The 26,217-nt window shown below is 54.2% G+C and overlaps 1 protein-coding gene across 1 annotated transcript in view; it reads right to left on the bottom strand.

The window, feature by feature from the left end:
• Positions 1-478: 478 nt before the first annotated feature.
• The window catches only part of ARRDC1 (arrestin domain containing 1), a 40,844-nt gene continuing 15,105 nt past the window's right edge, over positions 479-26,217 (bottom strand). Inside the window, exons 2-8 of the mRNA XM_059486619.1 lie at positions 23,209-23,319; positions 7,987-8,037; positions 7,712-7,866; positions 7,043-7,225; positions 6,547-6,723; positions 5,987-6,398; positions 479-4,999 (exon numbers count right to left, since the gene is read on the bottom strand). Coding sequence (XP_059342602.1) covers positions 4,935-4,999; positions 5,987-6,398; positions 6,547-6,723; positions 7,043-7,225; positions 7,712-7,866; positions 7,987-8,037; positions 23,209-23,319 — 1,154 coding nt within the window. The 3' untranslated portion in view covers positions 479-4,934. The remainder of the gene's footprint in view (positions 5,000-5,986; positions 6,399-6,546; positions 6,724-7,042; positions 7,226-7,711; positions 7,867-7,986; positions 8,038-23,208; positions 23,320-26,217) is intronic.

Genomic DNA, 26,217 nt, shown 5'->3' with positions numbered 1-26,217 from the left:
TTGCAGCGGCACCTGCCCGTGGAGCTGAGGCGAGGGGGATTGTAGGCTGGAGCTCAGGGCAAGGCTCTGCCCCCAGAGGGTGCTGGCACTGCCCAGGCTGCCCAGGGAATGGGCACGGCCCCGAGGCTGCCAGAGCTCCAGGAGCCTTTGGGCAGCGCTGCCAGGGGTGCCCAGGGTGGGGTTAGGACGGATGATCTTTGTGGGTCCGTTCCAGCTCAGGATATTCCATGATTCTGTGATTCACCTTCCCACCCCAGCCCTTCCCCTGCCGAGCTGCAGGAGCTGTGGCTTTGCTTTAACCTCAGCTCTAAACCAGGCTCCGAGCTCCAGCTCCAGTGGGGATCCTCCGCTGACAGCCGTGAACCACATCTCACCATCAGGTCTCAGCATCCAGACAGCTGAAGTATCTTTATGATCATCACATACCCAGAGCAAAACACCCTTGGTCTTAAAAAAGATCATCTTTATTTACATTTTTCCAGTTCTTTACATTTGGGGGGTTAAAACCCAGGACAAAAATACTCCCCAGAAGCCGTGGTAAACATGGAAAACTGCGAGTTTACATTTCAAAACCCAGTTATAAATTGCACAGAAGTCTTAGGTTGTACAGAGCCATCACAAATTGTTGTATAAAACCCCAAAATCTGTAAAGAGAACCACAGGCATAAAGAATTACAGCCACGAGTAGTGGTACAAGAAAGGGCACAAGTTTTGTGGGTTTTACCCTGCCAGTCTCTCTTGGGGAGGAGGGATGGGACATTCCTGTTGCAGATAGTTGCAAATATTTTAAAATATAGAATAAAACCCAAATGGAGCCTAGAACACCCTGTATCTCCTGTCTTGTGCTGGCTCAACAGGAAAACGTGAAAATGTTCTAGCAGAAAATATTTGTTTTTACAAAACTCCTGGAAGTTCAGTGGAAAGCTAAAAAAGAATCATTGTCAAAAAGAAAGAAGAGCCTTTGCATCCCCCAACTCCCCTTTCCCCATCTCCTGCAGGCAATGGGACAGCAGATGCCAAAGCAAAGTTTAGTTTAGGACACAAACAACATTGAAAAAGCCAAAGGTATGGAGGTGGAACATGTGGAGAGCAGGAAAAGAACAAAACCATGAAGGACATAAAAGCAGCAGGGGAAAAAAAAGAACTGATGATATTTTTGGTGTTTTCCACTGGACACTGAGTTTGGAAACAATTAACTCACAAGCTTCTCTCGTGCCCCACTGCTCCCCCTCCCCATTTCAAACAAGCCCAAAAACAATTGCTTCAAAGATCTGAGCCAGGAATTAGAATGAATCCCTGCGTGCTGAAGTTCTTTCCCCAGAGCTGTGATCAGAAAAATGGGCTTTTCCTCTTTATTTCAGTGTTCAGCAAGAGGAGGGAGGGATGATCAAGGGCCTAAAGGAGCTCCCCAAGAGGTGGAACCTGAGAGGCTGTGGACAGAGGACAGAGGGGTTGATCCTGTCTGGAGAGGGTGAGTCCAAACTCAACCCCAGACCCAAACACTGGGTTTGCCCCACACCCAAAGCCCTCCCCAAGGAAATGCTGACAGTGCCACCTTGCAAGCGGCATCAAGGAGAGCTGGACCAACCCCTCCATCCTGCAGTGCTGGCCATTTCAAAGGGCTCCATAAAGCAATAGCCAGGCTCTTTGGGTCAGCCAAGGCAGGGCAGGAGGGGTGCAAAGCACTGATTGTCACTTGTAATGTCAATTCTCCTGCACAACGAGGCTGCTCAGAGCCAGCCCTGGCTGATGGCTGCTGCACCCTGCCTCTGAGGGGCCCTGCACAGCAGCTGGGCTGGGGAGCAGCCCTGGCCTCCAAAAGGATGAACACCACCCTGAGGTGTAGCTCCAGCCCATTCCTGCTCCCTCCACAGCAGCTGGTGGTGATGGACACTCCTCACCAGACAAGAGTGTCCCCATTTCCTCCCTGCTTTGCAAAGTGTACAGCAGGAGGTCCCAAAGACCAGTTTGTACCAAATAAAACTGGGGAGAGCAAGCTGAGGTGCACAGGAGCACTGCAGAGACAGGGCACAGCATGGGCTGGGTGGGGGCTCCTCCTCCCCAGCCTTCACCATGGATGGGCCAGTCCCAAAACAGAGGTGGAACAATCCCAAACAAAGGTGGAACAAGAAGATTCCCAAAACAAAGGTGGAACAATCCCAAACAAAGGTGGAACAAGGACATTCCCAAACAAAGGTGGAACAAGGAGGACAGCTGGGAGTCTGGAAAAACAGCCCAGTGGCTCTGGCCACAGCAACCAAACAGCAATCCCATTTTCCAGCCAAGGAACACGGGCTGGACACATCAGCAGCAGCTCAGCCCCAGAGATGGAGGAGCTGAGAGAGAAGGCCTGCTCCCAGCCCTTCCTGCCTCTCCCTGAGCCTGCCTGGGTCAGGAGCCTGTAGCCCAACCCAGCAGGTCCAGAAACATTCACAGCTCACAGGAATTTTTCCAGGGGTGTGGAAGGGATTTGGGTTGAAGGATTTGCACAGCCAACAGCAAGGAAGGCCATGGAGCCGCAGACTGAGCCAGGCAAGACTGGTTCAGCCAAGTGGGAGGAAGAGGAAGAGCACTGAGGAAGAGCTGTCCCTGCCTTCGGCCCATTGGGGATGAAGAATGATGCTCATGGCAGGCTGGACCACCCAGCAAAGGAGAGTCTGAACCATGGAAGCTGGGCAGAAGCATAAGCTGAGAAGAGAATGAAGAAGGATCTTTGTGTCTGAGACACAGATCACAGCCCAGGCTACCTGCAGTGACAACATTGAGACAACACCTGCATGTTTCAGCCATGGAATGACCAAAGTGGGATTGTGGGGAGGAGCCTTCTTCCACTTTCCATAAGTTTATCCCAAATGGCTCTTTAGGTGCTGGGGCTGGTGGTCTGCAGCCCTTCCAGCCAGACCTTGGCTATGCCATCTCCATCCTCCCAAAGGCAGAGGCTGCTCTCCCCCTCCTCCCCTCCAGGACTCCTGGGCCACTTGGACAAATCCTGGCTTTGGGACACGGGGCCTGAGAAGCAGCAGTGCTGCAGTGGCTGCTCTCTCCAGAGCCAAGCCTGTGGCACCAAATTCTCTCCAGCCATGGGGAATTTTGAGCCTGGCACTGTGGTCAGGCCACACCGTGTTTGTTTTCCCCAAGCTGCCTTGGCAGAGTTCACCACCCTTCCTGGTGAGAGCAAAAAACCCTTCATTTTGTAAGAAATCAGCAAGGTGCATTCCTGATTTGGCATGAACAGGCACATGGATCAGCATCAGAAATGGATGAAAAAGCACAGCATTTCTCATAGAATAATTTATTAAATACAGCATTAAAATTTGTATTTCTGAATTCAATCATTAAAAACAACTTCATCTCATATATATATATATATTTATATATATTCAGGGACAATGACAATCACTCTATCATCATTGGTGCATCTTGTGCCAGCACTGCTCAGAACGGCACCTTTGCTACACTACCCTTAAAGCAGTTCAATGCTTAAAAAAAAATAAAATAAAAAAGCATTTGCAAAGAAAGAGTGCAAAGCAGGGCCTGTCCCAGCTGCCTGAAGGGTGTGCAGAGGTGGCTGAGCATGGAGGCAGCAGCTGGAAATGCTCCTAAAGGTCTGTCAGGTATTGCCTGCCCAGCCTGGGGCCGTGTGGGGATGAGCTCTGAGGTGCCAAAGGTCTGGAGGCCACAACTCCAGCCTGGCTGGGCGCCTGTGGCTCTGAGGGATGTGGCTGTGGTTTCCTCAGCTTGGGCAGTCAGTGCTGTCAGAGCTAAACAAGGTGTGTGAGGGGAAAAAGCCCAAAAGAAAAATTGCAAGAAAACCCAGCTCGTTCCCCCAGGTGCCAGGTGCAGCAGAGGCTGCAGCTCCCCACGGGCTGTGTTCATTGTCACATTCTGCTCAGGCCCAGGGGGCACACAGCAAACCAGGGCCACCACAGGGCCCTGGCAGGGACAGCCACTCCCAGGGACAGCCCCACAGACAGGGGAGGGATCCCACGGGCAGGGCCCCTGGGCAGGCTCAGAGGTAGCATCAGACAGACTTTTGTGATTGATGGTCACTTAGCTGCAGCCTGGGAGGAGAGGGCACCCTGCAGGGACATGGATGTGGTCCCCCTGCTCCAGAGTGAGCAGTGCTGCTGTCCTGTGTGCCAGGGCCCAGCAGTGAGCAAGGGCAGGCTGTGTCCCACAGGGCTCTGTGGGGAGAAGGACACCCCATCCCACACCAGGATCTTCCCCAGAGCTCACCAGGGCTTATCAGCAAGTGTCCCCACGAGCCCCGCTGTGCCCATGGCCACTGACACTGCCATCACTGCCCCCCCAGCTCAGGTACAGTGAGGGTTTGTGCTTTTGGCTTTTCTAAAGTCCCTGACCTTCCGAACCTGCTTACTCCAAGAAACCTCCTGCTATCCTTAGGACCTCTGAGGACAAGGAGGAAGGGCTGTCAAAACCATTTGTGGAGAGCACACAGCCCCTGAAAGAGGAGAACAAGCCCACACAGCTCAGCCCTCCCTCAGAGTGGGGCTGTGCAGAGTCAGGAGTGTTTCAGATAAGGCATCGCAGGTGCTTTGATAGTAAAGCAGTTAGTGTTGACTACAGTACTGGAACAGGCTGGCCCAGGGCACAGGGCCACATCCAGCTCCCCAGCACTTGGAGGAGCTCCAAGGGGAGCTCCAGGGCCACATCCAGCTCTCCAGCAGCAGCAGGAGACTGCTCAGGTTCCCTGACCTCTCCTACACACATGCAGGCTGCTCTGGCTGCCCTTTTTGGTTTTTTTACCCCCTCCCTAGAAAGAGACTTCAGAAGCCCAGGCTGGGATGTGGCAGCTCCCCCCCAAAGCAGCCAGAGAGACAAGAAGACGCCTTGTGCTGTACCAGACTGTGCCACAGGCGGGTGCCCCGTGGTGCCAGGGTGGGCAGTGCCAGCGGGGTCGGAGCAGGGGAGGGCTAATTGCCATTGCTGATGCTGGAGTTGGCACTGCTGCAGCTCTGCTCGTAGGATGGAGGTGCCTCTGTGGGGGAAAGGAAGAATGAGAGGGGTTATGGTGGGTTTGGGATGCTCCTTTCACCCCAGTCTGTGTGACCCAGTGCAGAGTGAAGCAACCCACCGACACACACTCCCTGCCAGGGCCCCTCAGCCTGCCCAGCTGAGGTTACAGGGGGTTTGTAGGGTTTGAGCCAGCCAGTCCCATCCCTGCCCTGATGCCCATGGAGGTTAAAATCACCACCTCACAGTCTTGTTCTGTTCCTCCCTTTCTTTCCTAAGCATCCTCCTGTCTTCCAGCACCTCCAGATCACTCGTGCTCCATGTGCCCAAACCCAGGGCTGAAGTAACACACGGAGTGTTCTGTTACCCCAGTGCCAAGAGAGGGGCTCATTTGGGTACAAATGTGCTAACACACACTGCTGGCCTTGTCACCCCTGCACAGCTCCAGGAACCCAGCACAGGTCCAGGATTCCAGCACTCACTGCTGGCCTTGTCATCCCTGTAACAGCCCCAGGAACCCCACAGACACTGCTGGCCCTGCCACCCCAGCACAGCTGCAGGATTCCAGCACGCTGGGATTTCCCCGAGCTGCTCCACCCTGGACACTTTCTCAGCTCCCACCCCCACAGCTTCAGACCAGCTGTAGGCCCACTCCAAGTCAAACAGAAGATTTCAGTGACATCATTTTCCTGGCTGTGCTCCCACCAGCCTCACCACAAGCCAAGAAGTTTTTCTATCAGTGGGAGGCTGAAAGCTCTTTTAAGAACAGGGAGATCCTCTCACGACGAGCCCAGGGCAGGCCTGGGCGTGGATGTGGGAAGGACAGCTGGCTTTTACAGCTGGAAGAGGGGACTCCTCCAGAGGCTAAAGCAGGCAGAGAGATGTCACAATCCCTCTGACAGCAGCCTGCAGCAGACTGATTGAATCCCCAGATTCCCAGCAGTTCACAGCTAGCAGAGACTGAGGTAGGAGCTGTTTCCCCCCAGCTGCAGATCCCAGGAGTGCTGCTCACCATAGGGGTATCCCCACGTGCTGTACTCTGGGGGCAGGATGAGAGAGCTGGCTGTGGGGACAGGCACCACGTTCCCCTCAGCATAGTAGGGGACAGTGGCTCCCGTGGACAGGCAGAGGGTGGGGTGGTTTGGGGAGCCCGTCTGCTCCGAGTCCGCCCGAATCTCCTGGAAGCTCAGTCCTGGGGCGTAGCTGAAGGGCTGCTGCTGGGAATGGCTTTTGGTGGGGATGGAGACATTGTCCATGGGGTGATAGCCACTGGCAGCCTCCTCTTCCTCTGGGGGGGCACTGGGGACCACCACAGATGGGATGTGCTGGATGGAGCGGGAGGGGCTCAGCGGGACCCTGTTCACAGCAATGTTTCCAATGTAGATGGGGAGAGTGACAGAAACCTCTGGAGACTTGAGGGAAACCTGGAAGAGAAGGGAAAACAGTGGCATCCTCATGATACATGGCAATGGGAAGGTTCACCTGATTCCTGGAGCACCCAGACCACAGTGCTCAGCCTGGGAGGGGGCACAGAGCCACGGCCTAGCCTAGGGATACTCCAGATAAACTCACCTGGATGTAGTAGTCAATATGGATGAGGCTGCAGCCCTGCAGAATGGACTGGGGCAGTGCTGGAACCAGGATCTGCTCCTTCCATTCTGCATGTTTCCAGGCTTTCACCCCTGAGCCTTCCACCTCGGCGATGGTCCTCAGGTCGTAGATCCAGCGCTTGGATTTGTAGGCCACTTTCTGCACAGACAGGAGAAACACAGCTGGCTCAGAGGCTACAGGTGGTCTTCTGTCTCCCACAAATGTAAACCAGGACACAACCCCACCCAACTGCTTTGTCAAATAAGCACAAGCACAGACCTAAGGGGCATGTTCCAGAGCAGGATTATCCATTGTTGTGTGACAGACTCAGCAGGGATAAGCAAGACAAGTTCTACATCCTCTTTCCCCAGGAAGGCACAGAGGACCAGAGGTGGGGATTTGGCTGCCCCAGTTTCACAGAGGCCCCAATAGGGTGGAACAGCAGCACAAGGCAGAGGATGGCCCCATGGGCACCCACCTGGAGCAGACTGGCCACCACAGCGCCGGTGTCGCGGCCGGACTTGTTCTCGATGTCCGTGCGGAGCTGGATGGCCTGGCCCACGATGTAGCCCTTCAGGTCAGACGTGGCTGTCAGGACGATGTTGCCACTTTTCACAAGCTTGTAGTTGAACTTCTTGGTGATGGACATGGTGTTGGGCTGCTGCAGGATGGCACAGACAGAGGTGTTGGCTCAAGAGAGTCAGAGAGCCTCCGGGAAAGCACTCAAGAGATTCACAACAAGCAAGCAGAAATATTTGCATCTAAGAGGATGCAAAGAACCAGCAACATGGCAATGCCACAGACAACAGGTCTCACTTCTCCAGCCCCACAGATCTACTGTCCTATTAGTTGCTTTCCCCTCCAAATTTCCCCAAACCCAAGTGTCTCCAAGCACCTGGAGCTGTTGGCCAACATGTTTCTCTGCATGCTGAAAATTCAGATAAACCTTTCAAAGCAACACACACAAGGGTCAGAAATCACCTGGAGCAGGCACTGACACCAAGGCAGGAGAGATGAGGAGTCCTTGTCCTGCTCTTGCATAGTCACAGCACACAGAGCTGTCCAGCCACTCAGTGACTCCTCAGACAGCAGGACAAGGACAAGTGCTGAGTGTTGGCATTTCCAGCCATGCCCTCCTCGTCCTTACCTCAATGTCAGGGATGTCATTCAGGTTGAGAGGGCAGAGAACGTAGAAGATCTTGTTGCATTTGTAGTCCTTGGAGAAGCGAGGTGTGTCTATCACAGCTTTCACCTGATGCAGGACCTTGCCAAAAGGGCCTTCAAATGATGTAGGAGCAGAAGCTGGAGTTGAGAGAGAAAGAAGAGGTCATAAGGCTGAGCCAGGCCAGATTCTGAACTGGAAGTATATGCAAAATCCAAGTCTTACAGGGAAGGGCCTTCAGCCACTTTTCTGCATCTTACCTGGCAGCAGGAACTGGAAGGGAAAGTTGTGCTCTCCAGCTGTCAGGACCCCTGTGGAAACAAGAATGAAGTGTTCATGGGACAGGCTGAGAGGCTGTTACCTAGGAATGTGTGATCTGGGAGAGAGAAGCCACCACCCAGGAATCACACACCACCTGCTCTGCTGCCACTGCACAGCTCCAGATCCCATGGGCAGTGCTTGAGCCAACAGGAGCACCTGCTGCCACCCACCCCTCCCTGGGACAGCAGAGGTTCTGTAGGAAGATCTCCTGTAAATAAGGACATTTAGGGCAGGCTCTAAGTGATCCCAGTGCCACAGCAAGTGGTTATCCCAGGCTGTTGACACAGGACACAGAGCAGGGCTGCTGTGGGTTTACTTTTCCTCAAGTCAGTCCCCTGTCAGGCAGTCAGGGAGAATGTGAGAAATCACAGGCACTGTCTGAGAGTGGTAGAGAGTTCTGGTGGGCATCAAGCCACTCCATCCTCAGACACATACAAAGCCCTTCACAGACAGGGTTCAGGAGCTGGAACCAGAGTCCACCAACCCCTGGACCCAAGAAAGGACCTGCAATACCTCAGCCTGGCTGTTGGAACAACAGGAGCTCAGAAAAATATTGCTACAACATTAACCCTGGCACTCACTAACCACTGCTCTGCCTCGAGGGCCCAGGGCAGAGCCAAGATCCCGTGCATGGCTAAAACAACAGATTCCAACTCCCCAACTCCATCCACCCTCCAACACTCCCAGATCCCCTCCAGTGCAGTGTGACAGCTGAACTGAACCCACAGTGTGATCCAGCAGCTCCTGAGGTTGCCTTCAGTAAGAAAACCACCGAGGTTTATCCATATTTGTTAAATCCATGCATACACAAGAGGTTTTGTTTTTAGAGTGGCAGAGCTGAGAGGGAGACCTGGATGCCCAGTAAACTGAGCTGTGTTTGTTCTGCTTTGCAGGATCATTGCTGGAGGTAGCAAAGCCCTCTCTGGCTGGTGCTTTTGTTGTTGCAAGGCACGGGGAGGCAGCTTGGCCGTTAGCAACGCTGGCTCTGCAGAGCTGACAGAAACCGAGTCCTGTCGCCAGGGGATTAAGTGGATTACATGGAAGGGGGAGTGGGGAGGAGAAGAGTAAATCCCCCCCCACTGACACAGCAGCCCAGGCAGGACTTGGTGCATCATTCATGCTTTGAAAAGCCAGATCTCTGCCTCTCTGCTCGCTCTGCCACCCCATGGGGATGAGGCACAGTGAGTGTGTCCTCACAGTGCAGGGACAGAGGGATAAACAATCCAACACACACATCGTGGATCCTGCAAAGGGAGAACACCTCCCTGCAAAGGGACAACAGCAGAGATGGCTATTTGTACTCTTTGTACACTGTGGCCTCACAGAGAGGAGTAATATTTGCCCATTGCCATCACCTCCCTGCAGATTCCCCTCCTGTTCCCCGGACAAACCCGAGCTATGTAGGCTAAAATGCAGCACCCGGCGCTGTCACCAGGTGGAGGCACCAAGCCAGGCTGTGCCCTCGCTGCCAGGGCTGGGGCTCAGAGCTGGCAGGCCCGGAGGCAGCTGTGGGACCCCTGCCCTGCTCCCTCCTGGGCAGCCTGGCACAGTAAAGGTGCCAGGTGACCTTGGCTGTTGGGTCCGGGATAAAGCCTGGCTAATGTGAATGATTCAATGAACCCAGCCCTTGTTTGCTGCCCTGAGGATTTCTGTTAAGCATTGATCTTACACCCATTATCTCTATTTTAGAAAGCAAATGGGTAACTGGAATACATCGATTGTCCTGTGCAGCTTCTGCATTGCAGCACAGGGACTCTGCACCTGACAAGGAGTGGGAGCAAGGGCTGCTCCTGCCCTGCACAAGGGAGGGAGGTGGGAGCTCCAGAGGGCAGTGGCCACCGGGAGAATTCCACTGAGAATTTCCACCAGGAGAATTCCCAGCTGTGGGACATGCAGAGCCCCACATGAAGGTGCAGGCAGTAATTCTGAGTCTCCTACTAGGGGCATGAAAGTTCACAGTCTTTCCAGGACCCTTAGGATGAGCCCACAGACTCCACCAAATACAAGTCCCTATTCTACAGGGAAAAGAGACTGCCTATAACAGGCAGCACCATCCAAGAAGTCATTTCTGCCCAAGTCCTGCCCAGCTCAGGTGCACCAACAGAAAGCTGGGCTGGAAGTGAACCTGTGAGCACTTTCACAGTTTCTAACTCCCACAGCATCACTGAGCAAGGCCATGAGCTCTCCCAGGAACACGTGTGGGCAGCATCACCCTCAGAGGAGGTGGTTTGTGTGGCTCACTGGCACTGAGGCACTTTCTGCACAGGTAGCCCAAGCTCTGAGCAGGTCCCCAGGTGGGAACTGCCCACAGGTCAGCCCAGACCAGCCTGATGGTCCTGACCCAGCCCAAGTTTCCTGTTAGCTGTGATTCACTGAACAGGCTGCAACTCCCTCCTGCAGCTCCTGCCTGCAGCAAGCCGCCCACGAGGGCTGGACAAGGCCCTTCCTGCTCTTGGCAGCCAGACAGGAGATCCCAGAGCAGCCACCCCAGACTGAAGCTGCTCCTGCCACAGCTCACACAGACCAAGGGCAGCTCCTGGCTCATGGCCACAGAGCCCTGACCCAGTCCTGAGCTGAGCAGGGAAGCACAGGGAGCCCTGATCTCCACTCCATAGAGCAGGGAGATGCTGCAGGTAACTAAGAATGACTCTTGTTTACAGACCTGCTCCTTCCAGCCCACTCTCCTTCCCCAAAGAGGGAGGAGCATCTTTAGGCATCCTCTGTATCCCAGAGTGGGCATTCCAAGGCACCCACTGGTGCAGAAAGGAGCTCAGTGCCAGGGCTATTTCACAGACAACAGTTAACAAAATTAAGATGAAGAAAAGCCAGTGGTCCTGACTGAGAGAGGAGACTCCTGTGAAAGCACAGGCACGATCCAGAGTGCCTGGCAGTGTGAAAGGCAGCAGAGCCCACAGGTGAGCTGGGTCCTGCCTGCCTCCCGCTGCAGTAGAGGAAAGGCAGATATTCAGCAGGAGGAGGAAAGGCAGAAATTCAGCAGGAGGAAAGGCAGAAATTCAGCAGCAGGAAAGGCAGATATTCAGCAGCAGGAGGAAAGGCAGAAATTCAGCAGGAGGAAAGGCAGAAATTCAGCAGCAGGAAGAAAGGCAGATATTCAGTAGCAGCAGGAAAGGCAGATATTCAGCAGCAGGAAGAAAGGCAGATATTCAGCAGCAGCAGGAAAGGCAGATATTCAGCAGCAATCTGGGCTCCTTCTTGCTTCTCCTGCAGAGGCTCCTCCAGCACAGGCACAGCAAAGGCTCCATTTGCAACTTGGAATTACAAAACCATTTCTGTCTTCTGCCTGGTGGAAAGTTGGCAAATCCCAAACCAAGCACCCTTACAATGGGAAGGGAGGTGGCAACTTTGCTCCAAAAGGCTGAGCTTCCATTCCCAAATGCTGACTAATCTTGCTGTAATAGGGGAAATCTGCAATTTCCCTTGTCCCAGCTTCCCTGTGAGCATGGGCAGGGCACAGACTGACCTTGAGCCAACACCCAGGTACTTCTGCCATGGAAAACAGGAGCAAACTCAGCTCCCTGCAAGGGACGCTTGCAGTGTCAGTCCAGCACAGTGGCTGGACACTGTGTGGACACAGTGGCTGGACACAGGGCAATGTGTGTCTCGCCAGGCCTTGAACAGATCCCCAGATCAGAGCAGGGGAGATGCAACATCAGGCAGAGTGTCCAGAACCTTCCCACAACATCCCCTGTCCAATTCCAGCTTCCCAGCAGTGAGGGGAACACACAGCCCATGGGGAGCCACTCATCACCCCTGTGCCTCCAGCCCAGAGAGCTTCAAGCAACAATCCAGGACATTTAATGTGCTAATTCCATCTGCAAGTGGACTTTGTAACAGAGCCTGTTGTTGGCAGCAGGCAGGGCTGAGCTGGTTTCCAACCATGGTGGGGCCCATGGCCACCCCAACACCTGGGAAGAGCTGCTCTTGAGAGAGATCCATCCTCCTCCAGCACCAGAGGCTTTGCCAAAGCCCTCCCCAGCCTGGGCAGGGCACAGCAGGGCAGTGGGGGTTCAGCACTGCTCCAGGGGGCACTGAGACCCCTCAAACAGGGGCAGCTCACAGACCCTGTGAGGGGACAGGGCTGTGCCAGCCACGCCGAGCCAGCACCTCCCCATTCCCAGCAGCCAGAACAAAGGCCACAGTGTCCTCAGATGCAAAAAAGCTTTTCCTGAAGTTGATGTGCAGCTAAAAATACCTTGAGAAAGTCATTAGGCAGCAGAGGCAGCAGGCTTGGCAGGGTTCTGCTGTGGGGCCATACCTGCAGCAGCCTGTCCCCCTGATAGGAGCCAAGCCAGCAGAGATTGGCCACCCCCACACAGCCTTGGGAAACTTCCTCCCAGAACATTCCTGCAGGGAAAGAAGCTGCTGCCCCAGACAGCTTGGAGAAAGCTCAAGTGCAGATAGCAGGAGCAGTAACAACACACCCATAGTGCAGAAGAACCTTGGGGATGTCCCTGACCCCAGCAGAGATAGGGCTGGTGTCTCATTCATGGCTCAGCTGCTCCTCACTGGGGCTGGGGTTGTGCCACTGGATGTGGAGGAGTGCTGGAACATTTCATTTACAGAAAATTCCTTGATCCAGAGGGATCAAGTCTTCTGGATCCCCTACTAATGCTGGGGTGCCACCCAGAGAGACCCTGCCAGGCTGAAGGGGCTGGGCCTGTGGAACCTTGGGAAGTTTGGCAAGGCCAAGTGCAAGGTGCTGCCCCTGGGTCAGAGCAGTCCCAAGCACAGAGACTGGGCAGGGAATGGATGGAGGAAAGCCCTGAGGAGAAGGGTTTGGGAATGGTGGTAGATGAGAAGCTCAGTGTGCCCCAGCCTTGTGTGCAGGCCCCAGAAACTCCCCTGCCCTGGGCTGATCCCAGCGTGGGCAGCAGGAAAGGGGGGACTCAGCCCCTCTGCCCTGCTCAGACCCCACCTGCACCCCAGCCTTGGGGCCCAGCACAGGGAGGACCTGGAGCTGCTGGAGAGATCCAGAGGAGGCCATGGAGATGCTCCAAGGGCTGGACCCTCTCTGCTCCAGAGCCAGGCTGGCAGAGCTGGAGAGGAGAAGCTCCAGGGAGAGCTCAGAGCTCTGCCAGTGCCTGAAGGGGCTCCAGGAGAGCTGGAGAGGGACTGGGGACAAGGGATGGAGGGACAGGACTCAGGGAATGGCTCCCACTGCCAGAGGGCAGGGCTGGATGGGATATTGGGAACTGGGAATTGTTCCCTGTGAGGGTGAGCAGGCCCTGGCACAGGGTGCCCAGAGCAGCTGTGGCTGCCCCTGGATCCCTGGCAGTGCCCAAGGCCAGGCTGGGCAGGGCTGGGAGCAGCCTGGGACAGTGGGAGGTGTCCCTGCCCATGGCATGGAGTGGAATAAGGTGATTGATCTTTAAGGTCCCTTCCCACCCAAAGGCTTCCCTGCACAGCACAGGGCTGCACCTCTGCATGGCAAAGCTGCCACATCACACCCACGGGGGCTGAAACGACCCCATGTCTGCATTTACACTGTGAAACAAATGATCCAAGTCCAGTTCACTCCTCCAGAGCTGCTGAAAGTGTCTGAGCTCTGCTCTGAGCAGTGACCCCTCCCTGGCTGGTGCTGCCAGGCCCCTGCCCAGGCAGAGCTGGCAGCCAGAGGAATCCCCAGCCCTCCGAAGCCTTCATCCCTCCCTGCCCACACCCTGCCCTGCCTGCAGCTGCCCAAGGGCTGGGAAATGCCCTCCAGCAGCCTCTGCCTGGCACAAGAGCAGGGCTGGGGCTCAGGAGGAGCCAGCCCACAGGAACAAGGGCACAGCCCTACCTGCTGTGTCCCACCCACCTTCCCTTCCCAGGGCTGTCTGGCAGCTTTCTGTGCAAACAGCCCGGTCTGACAGCCCTGTGGGGCCAGCTCTGCTGGGCTGCACGTTCCAGCCAGTGCCACTGTGGGGACGCTTGCCAAATGCTCCTCCCAGGCTGCTGCCCCAGCCCCAGGTCCCCGTCTGGTGGTCACAGGTGGTGACAGCCACTCCTGCACAAGCGTCACGGCCACCATGACAAAACAGGGTAGCAGAAGGGAGTCAGGAGGTGCCTTGGTCACACAACAGACTCAGGTGAGCTCATTCCCCTCCTGTGAAGGCTCACACAGATGTGACACACAGCAGGCTGCAGGCCAGGAATCACACATGTGGCACAGCACAGACCTCTGCCTCACCAGGCTCCACTCACAGCTACGCACAGCAAAAGAGGTGAATAATCCCATTTATTCTCCCTCCAGCCCCCAAAGAGAAGGATAATATCAGCTCTGTAGCCACCTCTAGAAGCCTGGAAAGTGTCCCCACACCCCAGGGGACAGAGAGTGGCTGAAATGGGGCTCCTGCCCCAAGCCCTGTCCCTCCTTGTCACAGACATCTTTTCATGAAAAATCCTTTCCTTAGGATTTTTCCTCCTGAGAAGCTGAGAGACCTCAGGAACAAAATGCAAACATTGATTATCTGCTGCTGTGGAATGCAACAGGTGCATCTGTGATTGGTCTCGTGTGGTTGTTTCTAATTAATGACCAATCACAGTCAGCTGGCTCAGACAGAGGGCTAGAGACACAAACCTTTGTGATCTTTCTTTTCTATTCTATTCTTAGCCAGCCTTCTGGTAAAACCTTTTCTTCTATTCTTTTAGTATAGTTTTAATATATTATATATCATAAAATAATAAATCAGCCTTCCGAAACATGGAGTCAGATCCTCATCTCTTCCCTCACCCTCAGACCCCTGTGAGCACGGTCACACCTCCCCACCAGTCCCCGCTCCCCCCTGGCTGCTAGGACAGGAACAGGCTGCACCTTTGGAGCACACAGATTTTTTGGTTCCTCTAGCAGAGGAACAGCAGGCCAGACCATATGGCAGCTCCCCCCTGGCTATTTAACAAGTGATGCATTGACTGTGCTGGCCAATTCAAGGAGCACAGAAAGGTACCTGGTGCCTGCTGGCCCCTGTGCCATCACTTGCAGCAATGTGTCTTTCCTCCTGCTGCCTGAAGTCAGCCCTGGGGAAGGCAAGGTGCTGAGTTAGACTGATTCTGGTGCTGCTGATGCACAGCTTGAGTACTCTCCTGTCCAGGCTCTCCAGGCAGAGAGCAGGAAAGCAGAAGGTTTGTGTTTTCCACTTTGGGGAGGAGAAATGAGCAGCCCTAGCTCTGCAGTGTGCCACAGGAGCCCCAGTCCCCAGCTACAGGCAGAGATGTCAGTGTCACTGCAGTGCCAGTCCCCAGCCAGAGTGAGAGATGTCAGTGTCACTGCAGTGCCAGTCCCCAGCCACAGACAGAGATGTCAGTGTCACTGCAGTGCCAGTCCCAGCTAGAGTGAGAGATGTCAGTGTCACTGCAGTGCCAGTCCCCAGCCACAGGCAGAGATGTCAGTGTCACTGCAGTGCCAGTCCCCAGATACAGGCAGAGATGTCAGTGTCACTGCAGTGCCAGTTCCCAGCCACAGGCAGAGATGTCAGTGTCACTGCAGTGCCAGTCCCCAGCTACAGACAGAGATGCCAGTGTCACTGCAGTGCCAGTCCCCAGCCAGAGTGAGAGATGTCAGTGTCACTGCAGTGCCAGTCCCCAGCTACAGACAGAGATGTCAGTGTCACTGCAGTGCCAGTCCCCAGCCAGAGTGAGAGATGTCAGTGTCACTGCAGTGCCAGTCCCCAGCTACAGACAGAGATGTCAGTGTCACTGCAGTGCCAGTCCCCAGCTACAGGCAGAGATATGTCAGTGTCACTGCAGTGCCAGTCCCCAGCCACAGGCAGAGATGTCAGTGTCACTGCAGTGCCAGCACCGCCCTCACCCCTGTCCTGCCCTCTCTCCTCATCCACTTTTGCAGCCAGAACACTGAATATTAGATATAAGCAAGGGGCCAGAGCTCTTTAGCTCTCAGGAGGCTTTACCAGCATGAATTCTGTGCCAGGGCACTTGAGGTGGCGCTGAAGCTCTAGCACAGGACTCAACCCAGCCTCTGGTGAGTGGAGTTAATACAGGGGATTACAAACTGCCACAAAGGAGGGAAATGCACACATTGGCTTGTGCCACCAGCAGGCACAGGTGCCACAGAGGGAGCAGCCAAGAGCCAGAGGAACAACCTGCCAGCAAGCACAGGCAAAGCCAGGAAAGCCTCGGTGCTGAGCTCCAAGAGAGCTCTCCTGCTCTGTGTGGCAGTGATGGAGCACAGCCCCAGCAGGCTCCACACTCCCTGTCAAGGCAGCAACTCTCTGCTCCAGCTCTGCAAACACACAAACACACAGCAGGAACAACCCCCCCCATGGGTAATGCTGCTGAGATCAACCTTTCTGTACCACAGGAGGTGCAGCAAAGCACTCAGCACTGAGGTGAGGGCTCCACTGCACACAAACCCCTGTGTCAGCAGCTTCCAGAGACATTCTCAATGAATTAGCAGGATCTGGCAGTGTGGCAATGCTGCAAAAACCCCAGAGGATTAACTGCTCTACTGAGGCAAGAAATTGGGAAGTGCTGAGGAAGCTGCTGTGACCCAAGGCAACTGCAGAGCCCTGAATGTGGCTTTCCTGAGCTGAACCTGCAGTTCCTGCTCTGAACCCAGCAGCACAGCATGGCCAGGAGCTGGCACCAGAATATCCTCAGTGCCTCAGCACTGCCCATGGACACCCTGCTGCTGTCCAGGAGCATCACCTGCTGCTCTGAGACCTCCTGCTCACACAGAACAAGCTGCACAAGTCTCACAATTCTGTTTAGTCAGGTCACCAAGACTTTTAAATTCAGCTGGGAGCCAGGATTGTTACCCTGTGCCAACTGCTGGCCATGAAGATGTTGTGCCAGGCCGGCAGAGAACCACTCCAGGGAAGAGGTGATGCACAGCTGCCCCTTTTATAGCTCTGTGCAAGAAATGTGCCAGCAGAGGAAGCATGTGGAGCTGCCAGGAAATCCCTGCAGTGCCTTCAAGCTAACTAACAAGCTGCCAAAAGAAAGGTCAGCTGGAAATTACAGCCAGCTCCCTGCATGAGTTCAACTCAGGTACAAGGAGGGAATGAAAAAAACCCGAAAATGTACTTACAACCTACAACCCTTCCACAGGGCAAGAGTTGTGTGTGCAGCTGGAGATGCAGGCAAGGAACAGCCCCATGGGGGTACAGGCACATGATGGACCTGCTCCTGTCTGGCTGAACAAGGGCAGAGGCACAGCAGGGAGGGGGAGAGGAGCAGGAGGCTCTGCAGAGTGAATCACTCCATTATATTGGAGCAAGAGAAGCAGCTCTGTGTCCCAGAGCTGGGTACAAGCAGTGCCATTCTGTGCTCGCTGCCACTCGATCCCTGCACTGCTGACACCTACAGAAACCCCACAGCCCCCACCCCACCCCTCTTGCCTTTCTTTGTAAAAGGAAAAATCAACACCAGCGAGCAATCAAAGTCCAAGTGGGAAAAGTAAATACCCTCTTAGCCTCCCCCTCCAGGAGGCAAGTAACAACCCCCCTGTGACCTCTGTGGCACAGCAGCAAACAGAGCAGTGAGAGGCTCTGCAGCAGCTGGCACACTCCACACTTCCCAGCAGCTTTGAGTTCATTAAACCCTTGGCCTGTGTGTGATTGCCAAGGCTACAGCACAGTCCCCTGCTCCTCAGGGCTGCCTGGGCACCGAGGATGCCCTGCTTGGGTGGGGACAAGCCCTGAGGGGAGCAGGGTCCTCTGCAGCAGCACTCGTCACCAACCTGCTCCAGTGGCACAGCCAGGTCCTGCACACCCTGTTCCAAGGTGGGGAGAGAAAGGAAAGCGCCTTAAATAAGTGCCAAAGTGGGCATCTGGGTTATTTCAGGGCCTGCCTCCTTTAACATGCAATGAAAAAACCCCAAAGCAGTGTGTAATACACAAAGCAGTGGTAATACAAAAAGCAGTGTGCAACACAAAAAGCAGTGTGTAATACAAGCAGCAGTGTGTAATACAAAAAGCAGGGTGTAATACACAAAGCAGTGTGTAAGACAAAAAGCAGTGTGCAATACAAAAAGCAGTGGTAATACAAAAAGCAGGGTGTACTACAAAAAGCAGTGTGTAATACAAGCAGCAGCTGATGCCAGAGGACAGGCTGCCCCCTCACTTATTTCAATGCAAAGGTGTGTGGGAGGAGAAGTGTGGAGTCACTCTTGGAGGCTTACAGAGAAATCTGAGCCTCGACAGTTTTGCAAACTCCTCTCCCCTTCCCCCCACGTGTCCTCAAAGAGCACAGATCGGTGTTTTTGGAAGCTACTGCTCAGGATGTGGGAAGGGATAGAGCAAGGCAGGCTGTTTGTCAGCTGAGCCTGCTCCCTGCACCACCTCCTGTGTGCCAGCACTGGGGCTGAGCCACTCACCAGGATGAGCAAGACAGAGCCCCATTCTCTGTGTGGCCTTGGGGACACCTGGATCCTTCCTCAATCCAGGCCAACGCCATCAGACTGGATGAGCCCCTTTCATGAGAGCTGGGGATGGTGTCAGAGGCCAGCCTGGAACCACCCTCTGCCCCAGGGCACAGCCTGGCTGCCAGTTTGCCCCCAGCAGGGACATGCTGCTCCTCCTTACCTTTTTTTAAAGGCACTTGTTCAAAAACAAGAAGTAACAGCATTTCTGTAGTGGGGGCAAGGCAGGAACAGAAGAATCCTCTCAGGCAGAAGCAAATTCCTCCCTTCCCCAACTCATTTTCAGCGGTGACATCCCCAGTGTGGACAAGGCCTCTGGGGGCATGGCAGGCAGGCAGCCCCTCCACCTGGCACCAGGGCCTCCCACAGTCCCACCCTCCCTTTCTGCTGTTTGCTTTGTGGTGGGAGAAGGTGGGCACAGCCAGCCCACACCTGGAGTGACAGGCAGGGATCCACCCTGGGGGGTTTGCATGGATTTTTCTTGGGTTGTTGTTGTTAATTGCTGCTGTTAAGATGTGCAGGATGTCTCTGCTTCAGCCCGTGTGTCTGAAGAATGAGTCAGAGCTCTTCAGTTTTTGGTCTGGAAGTAGTTTATTAGTTCTTATCTATAAAGTTTTCTTTCTGCTCAGCAGGGCAGCCATAGGCACTCTGTGTTGTCCTTTTATACTACAAACTACGTATAACATATTTACACTGAATTCCCAATACCCATCACCTGTGTTAGACAGTGCACTTCTACTCTAAACCCATCCCAAAGTGCCAACAGCACTGCAGAAAATGGAGAAGAAGAAGAAGAAAAAAGGTTGGGCACGCCCAAGTTCCTCCATCTTGTCTCCATAATCCCCATACCAAAAATCCTAAAATCTACATTTTCACCCTGTGATCATTTTGTTATTATACTATTTAAACTTTTGTGACTTTCAGGTCCTCATACAAAGCTGGTAACTTGCTCCAGGGGTCATAATGAAACCCACAGGTGTTTTGGGCTGTGTGCCAGGGTCTCTGAGTCCCCGCGGGGGTCGTCAGCAACTCTGGACACCTGGAGGGATGCACTGAGCTCTGACAGTTTTTATTCTCCTGCAGGACCACACCAGATGCCACCAGTAACCTTTGCTTGTGGTGCTGTGTCATGGGTGGCTGCTGGTGCTGTGTGCTGGAACTGTGGGCCAGCAGCTCCTGTAGGAGCCCTTGCTTGGAAATGCTTCCAACTCCCCCATCTCACCCTGGGCTCCTGCCACCATCATCAGTGACCTCCCCACCCCACAGCCCAAGAGCCTGCAGGCCAGCCTGCCTCAGTTTCCCCTCCCAGCTGGGTCAGCCCTGCAGGGAGGCACCCAGGGAACACCCACGTGGGACACTCCATCTGTCTGGAGCTCCTTCATGCTTTTTCAGGAGAGGTCAGGGCAGCTGAGAGCTATTCCTGGAAAGCCTAAAAATGCCATGGCTGAGTCAGCACCGAGGCTCTGCCTGCACCAGGCCATGGAGGGCTCCCCCAACAGCCCTGCAGGGCTGAGCTGTGCCAGGACACTGCTGCCAGCAGCCCCTCAAGGAGGCAGACAGACAGACAGGCAGGCAGACACAGAGGCAGGGAGGTGGAGGAGCAGCCCAGACACACACAGGGAGGGCTGTGACAGCAGACAGCTCTCTCTCTCTCTCTGTCCCTGTGCTGCAGGCTGGAGCAGTGCCAGCCCCCAGGGCTTTTGTTCCACATCCCTGCAAGCCAGCACAGCAAATGCCAGGGTCAGCTTCAAAGCCATCTCTGCTGGGGGACTCGGATCTAAAGGCAGCATGGACACTGTCCCATCTCCATCCCACTGCTCCCCTCCACCCTCCCAGGGCCCAGCTGTCCTGCCTGGGTGCAGACATGGGACAAACCTGCAAGTCCAGGGCAGTAATTCCTGAGCATGAAGGGCAAATCCCCCATGGCTGCAATCCCACGTACACAGGGACTGCCCACCCTCTCCCCCTCTGCTGGGAATCAGGCTGAGAGCTCTCAGCAGCTGGGTCCACACAACTTTATGGACACAAAAAGCTGAAGAGCAGAGTCAGTGACTGTGAGTACCCAGCACACTGCTCCAGACCAGCTGCTGATACCTGGGCTGGGCTTTCCTCATGATCTCACTGCAGCTCTGCAAGGCAGGACAGGAACAGCACCACAACACCTCAGTTTCCAATCCCACAACTCCACAGGGGCAGAATTTCCCTTCAATTCCCTACACCTAAGGTAAACCAGGCACTGCTGTTTCTTGCCTCACTGCCTGCAGCTGTGGCAGCTCTGGAGACATCAGCTGCCCCTTCAGTGCCACTCACAGCCCAGGCTCTGTGAGCAGCTCCAGGGCAGAGCCAGCAGCCCAGCCCTGCTGCCAGCCCCAGGCTCTGCTCAAGGCTGGCAGAGCCTGTGATACCAGTGGGTGACAGAGAGGTGTACAGGAGTCTGGGTCCCAGAAAACCAACAGCCAAAAGATCAGGGTTTCCCATAAACACTTCAAGAACTGGGACTACCAAATTTTGGCCCCATTTGGATGTCAGGCCTTCAAAGGGCACACTTCAGCACAAGGTTTTTCTGTCCATCCTTCCCAGTTCACTCTAGTCCTAGTAATCAAGGGGATGGCTCCCAAGGGCAGCCTCACAAGAACTGACTGCCAAAGCAGCTATCAAAGTTTTCAGAGGCTGCAAGCCCCACAAACAGCACACCCACCTCTTCCCACTCCACCTTCCTGCCCAGCTTGCCCAGCACACAGATCTGACCACAAGATCACAGCTCTCCCTCCAATCATGAAATATTAGAAACAAAAGTTGGAAGGAGCATTTCTCAGTGCAGTTGCAGGTTTAAACCTCTCCACAAGTCCACACTCAGTTGCAGCCTTCATCTCCTAATTCATCTAAGTCTGCCACAGACATGTTTTATGAAAAATCCTTTCCTTAGAATTTTTTCTCCTGAGAAGCTGAGAAGCCTCAGGAACAAAATGGAAACAATGGTTATCTGCTGCTGTGGAATGCAACAGGTGCATCTGGGATTGGTCTCATGTGGTTGTTTCTAATTAATGGCCAATCACAGCCCAGCTGTCTGGGCTGTCTCAGTCAGACACAAGCTTTTGTTATTCTTTTTCTATTCTTAGCTGGCCTTCTGATGAAATCCTTTCTTCTATTCTTTTAGTATAGTTTTAATATAATATATATCATAAAATAATAAATCAAGCCTTCTGAAACATGGAGTCAGATCCTTGTCTCTTCCCTCATCCTGGGACCCCTGGGAACACCACCACATAAGCCCAATGGTGTGCAGCACCTTACAGACCCCTGGGACTGTACTCCCACCCTGACACCACAGCTGGGCTCTCTGTGCTCAGCACATCCAGAATCAGGCAGGAATGGTTCCCATTGCCCTCCCAGGCAGTTTATCTCTGACTGCAGCCCCCAGGCTGAGAGCCAAGAGCCAGCCACCCAACTATCTCCCCTGGCAGGGACCTGAGAGCCAGCAGCCCTCTCACCAGTTGCTGCAAGAATGAGCTCAGTCTCCCCTCGATGCTGAAAGCTCTGCTTGGGAAATTGCTGAGCTAGCAGAAACTGCCATTTCAGTTTTACCCGTTTCCTGTTACTTGACAAAACAGCATCAGAGGGCTGAGCTCCTGCTACCCTGGGCTTTTGCCATGTTCCTGCTACAGCCACTGCCTTCAGCAGGTGAATACTGGCACATCTTGATTTCAACAGGAGCCAGGGCACAGCATGAATTATTTGTGGTAAGGCTGACCTATTTATCAGCAGAAAGACAGCATTCATTCAGGCCCAGATCCCCCAGAGGCTCTGGTGTCGCTTTACCCACAGGACAATACAACCCCATCACTATTTCTGTCCATCTCACTGGGAGCAGGGGTAACTGCCCTAGGCTGATCCTGCCACGCTCCCAGAGCTTCTCCTGGAGCACAAGTGACACATCCACACCCCCTTTCACAGCAAACCACTGGCTTCTGCTGACCAGCTTTGATCAGTCTTGTGTGAGCACCATAAACACATGTGGGAAGCAGAGCAGGGTGAATGTTGCAGACATGTTTTATGAAAAATCATTTTTTTTAGGATTTTTCCTCCTGAGAAGCTGAGAAGCCTCAAGAACAAAATGTAAACAATGATTATCTGCTGCTGTGGAATGCAACAGGTGCATCTGTGATTGGCCCATGTTGGTTGTTTCTAATTAATGGCCAATCACAGTCAGCTGGCTTGGACAGAGAGTCCAAAGAAACAAACCTTTGTTATCATTCCTTCCTATTCCATTCTTAGCCAGCCTTCTGATGAAATCCTTTCTTCTATTCTTTTAGTATACTTTAAATGTAATATATGTCATAAAATAATAAATCAAGCCTTTTGAAACATGGAGTCAGATCCTCATCTCTTCCCTCAACCTGAGACCCCTGTGAACACGGTCACAGGTGAATTCACAGAGAATTGAGACAGGGAGTCCCTGTGACAGCTCTGCTTCAAAAAGACCAGGGTGAACCCACAGAGCTTGAGACAGGGAGCAGTCCCTGTGACAGCTCTGCTTCAGGCAGACCAGGCCAGAGGATGCCAGCAGTGTTTGCAGGGTGGCTGCCAAGTTCTGCTCAGGATCCTTCCCTGCACAGCTCCTGCTAAGCTCTTGTAGTGTCTAACCCTGGCTCCCATGCTCTGTGCACAGGCCAAGGCAGCCTGTGAGGGGTTTTTCACATTGAGGGGATGCTGAAATCTTGGTGATGTGTTTCTGTAAAGCTTCTCTGAACTCAGATCTGCACCAGGCCTTTGGGGACCATACCTTTGTCTGCCAGGGACAGCGTGCTGTTGAAGTACTGCTCCTCCACAGTCCAGGCTGTGTCATTGATCTTGTTGGACACCCCACAGGATCCAATGCAGCTCACCTTGATGGCTGTGGAGAGACAGGACACACGTCAGCACTGGGAGAAAGCAAAAGCTCAGGCTCAGACCTGCCTCAGGTACTGCACTGTGCAGGAGCAGTGCTCATGAAAACACTCACATGGTGGGAAATTGGAGCAGAGGAATCAGGCCATGCTTTCATTCCAAAAGTGGGTTTTCCAGCACTCCCAGCACAACTGAGCACTCCCTGCTACCCCAGTGCTATTTCTAGGTACTACCACCTTTGAAACCCTCAAGCTGGTTTCCTTGCACTGAGGAAGCCCTTAGCAGCAGTGACTGCAGCTCCCTGACAGACAAACCTCTCTCCCAAATGCAGCAGTGTTCCCTCCCAAAACGTGCACCAGCCTTGGCACTCCGGCTGAGAGCAGAAGCCTTGGGTGTCACTGTCCAGACAGGGATGAGCAGCCAAGGACTCTGCTGCTGCTGCCACCCCACAAGGAGCCAAGCATCCCATTGAGGGTCTCACCATGCCTGGGAGGAGGGAGCCTGGCATCCCATTGAGGGTCTCACCATCCCTGGGAGGACAGACATGTTTGGCACAAGCCCATTCAGCAGCTGAACAAGGGCTTCAAAGAGCCCTGTCTGAAGCAGCAGCAGAGAGCTGAACCCCCCAGTGCAGCCTGAACAAGCTCTGCTGCTTGTTTGATTGCTTGATTTCACAGCCCTGTCACCCTCAGAGGGCATTCCCAGCCCCTGGGAGCCTGCTCATGGGTTCAGCTTTAATGTCTTGCAGCAAAAATACTTTGCCATTAACACTTGTCCTGCATCAGGACCTCCAAAATGTCCATGCACACATCACTTCCCAGCCAGCCAGCAGTTCTAAGGGAGTGGTTTCCTCCTCTGTTGGAGACACAGGGCTCAGCAAAGCCACACAGCAAGGTCTGGAAGCACCAGAGGGGCCATCTGACCCTCCCAAAAGCAAGGACAGTAATTTGAGCTATGTTTGTGCCTTGCCTGGAGAAAGTCACCCCAAGAGCTCAGCCTGCAGCTCTCAGAGGAGCTCCCCACAGACATTTTCAGTTAGTCTTGGCCAATACTCAGCAGGTTGAAATTAGATTCTGATGTCGACACTGGACCACAGAGACAGACAAACGTGACAGACTGGCCTTGCTGCACAGCAAGAGATGATCTGCACTGCTGCCCCCACACAGGGAGGACACAGGCAGACCCATCATGGCACAAACAGAGCCCTCAGGGCTGTCCCAGTCTCAACACCTCCCACCTGAATCCCATCAGGTTTTGCAAGAGCTGGAGCCCACAGAAGTCCCTTACCCCAGTGGCCAGGTGAATAGTTCTGCTGGCAGAAAGGTGACAGGATCCACCAGACAGACTCTTTGCCTGTTTGACCCATCAGCTCTCCTGTGTTCCAGCTGCATCCACAGGAAGCATCTCCCTGGGAGGCAGGTGGCCAGTTTGTGTGGCTTAGGAGCTCTCCCCTCCTCAAATGTCCTCAGCCCTGTTGATATCAACACCTCCACCCACCAACCCAAACACTGAGGGCTGGATGTTATTGCTGCTTGCAAGCACCTCAAAAGGCTCTCCAGAGCACCTGCCTGGCCAAAGTGACTGACCCAGGACAAGGTGAGAAGACCCCAAAGGCCAAAGTGACTGACCCAGGACAAGGTGAGAAGACCCCAAAACCAGCCCTCTCTGCAGGGGCAGCTCATAGTTCATACCCCAGTCACAGCCAGGGGGTCATGCAGACAGGTGGAATGAGCTCCTCAGGGCTCAAAGTCTGTAACCCCACAAGGAAGAACAGCCTCCCCCTCAGATCTCCTGCCATACCCCCACAGCTGATGATGACTGTGAGATGAAGAGCCCCTTGCAGTCCAAATGTTGTTCTACACTCAAGGACAAAGGATAAGCAGCTCCAAATGCCAACTCTCATCATCCAACATCAATAGAGCAGCGAGGCTGACACATCACTGCCTTGTGTCTGGGATGTGCTTCAGCATTTGCAAGGCAGGCAAAGATCAGGATGGCATGGCCTGGGATGGGAACTCCCCCAGCACAGCACAGAGCACACCTGAGCTGATACAGGTGAACTCCTGAGGTGAACCATCACAATGAGCCCTCCCCACATCCCCAGGTGACATCCAATCCTCTCTGTTGGCAGGTGGCAGAGCCAAAGCCACAGACGGGCCTCAGCATCAGGAGCAGGAAAGGCTTTAGCAGGGTGGTGTCCTGTGTATCTACACATTGGTGCCAAGCTCGGAGCTACTGCCACATCTCTGGGCTCACAACAAGCCTGTCCCACTCTGAATTAGCCCACAGAACACAGATGGATCCAGTCAAACCAAGCCCAGACTCACCCACTCCATTCCCTCATTTTCACACAGGAGATGTGAGCAAGAAAAGCCCAACCAAAAACTGGAGAACATTCACATCCTCCAGGAGCAACAGCCCCTGAGCAGGCTCCCCCTCAGCCTCCCTGCACAGCAGGAGTTTACAGATCAGCACCATCTGTTCAATGCCCAGATAAGGGGCCCACAGGCTCTGATTGCAGCCTGATCCTGCACTGTGGTGAGGAGGCTCTGCTGCTCCAGGGAGGCAGGTGGGTGGGGATGCTCAGGAACCCAGGCTGTGGCACAGCTCCCTTCCCACAGCACACAGGCTCAGCAGGCAGGGGCAGTGGGTTTGCAGTCTGACACCCAGAGCCAGCCCTGGCTGGGGCCCTGCTGCCATGGTCAAGGGCTAAAGTCAGACCATGTCCAAAATTCCCTCTACAGCTTGCTGAGGGGTTTTCCAGCACAGGAGCTGCCAGCTCCAAGGCTTCCCCATTAACCACTGACATCCCAAACTGCATGGTCACAGCCAGCCTAGAGGGGAGGGACAGTCCCCAGAGGCATTGCTCTGGGGCTCTGAGGGTTTCCAGTCCCTCAGCCCCACC

Source organism: Ammospiza nelsoni, chromosome 20 (genome assembly GCF_027579445.1).
Source record: "Ammospiza nelsoni isolate bAmmNel1 chromosome 20, bAmmNel1.pri, whole genome shotgun sequence".
NCBI lineage: Eukaryota > Metazoa > Chordata > Aves > Passeriformes > Passerellidae > Ammospiza > Ammospiza nelsoni.
The sequence above is the reverse complement of the archived record's forward strand: the minus strand, read 5'-3'. Positions and strand labels throughout refer to the sequence as shown.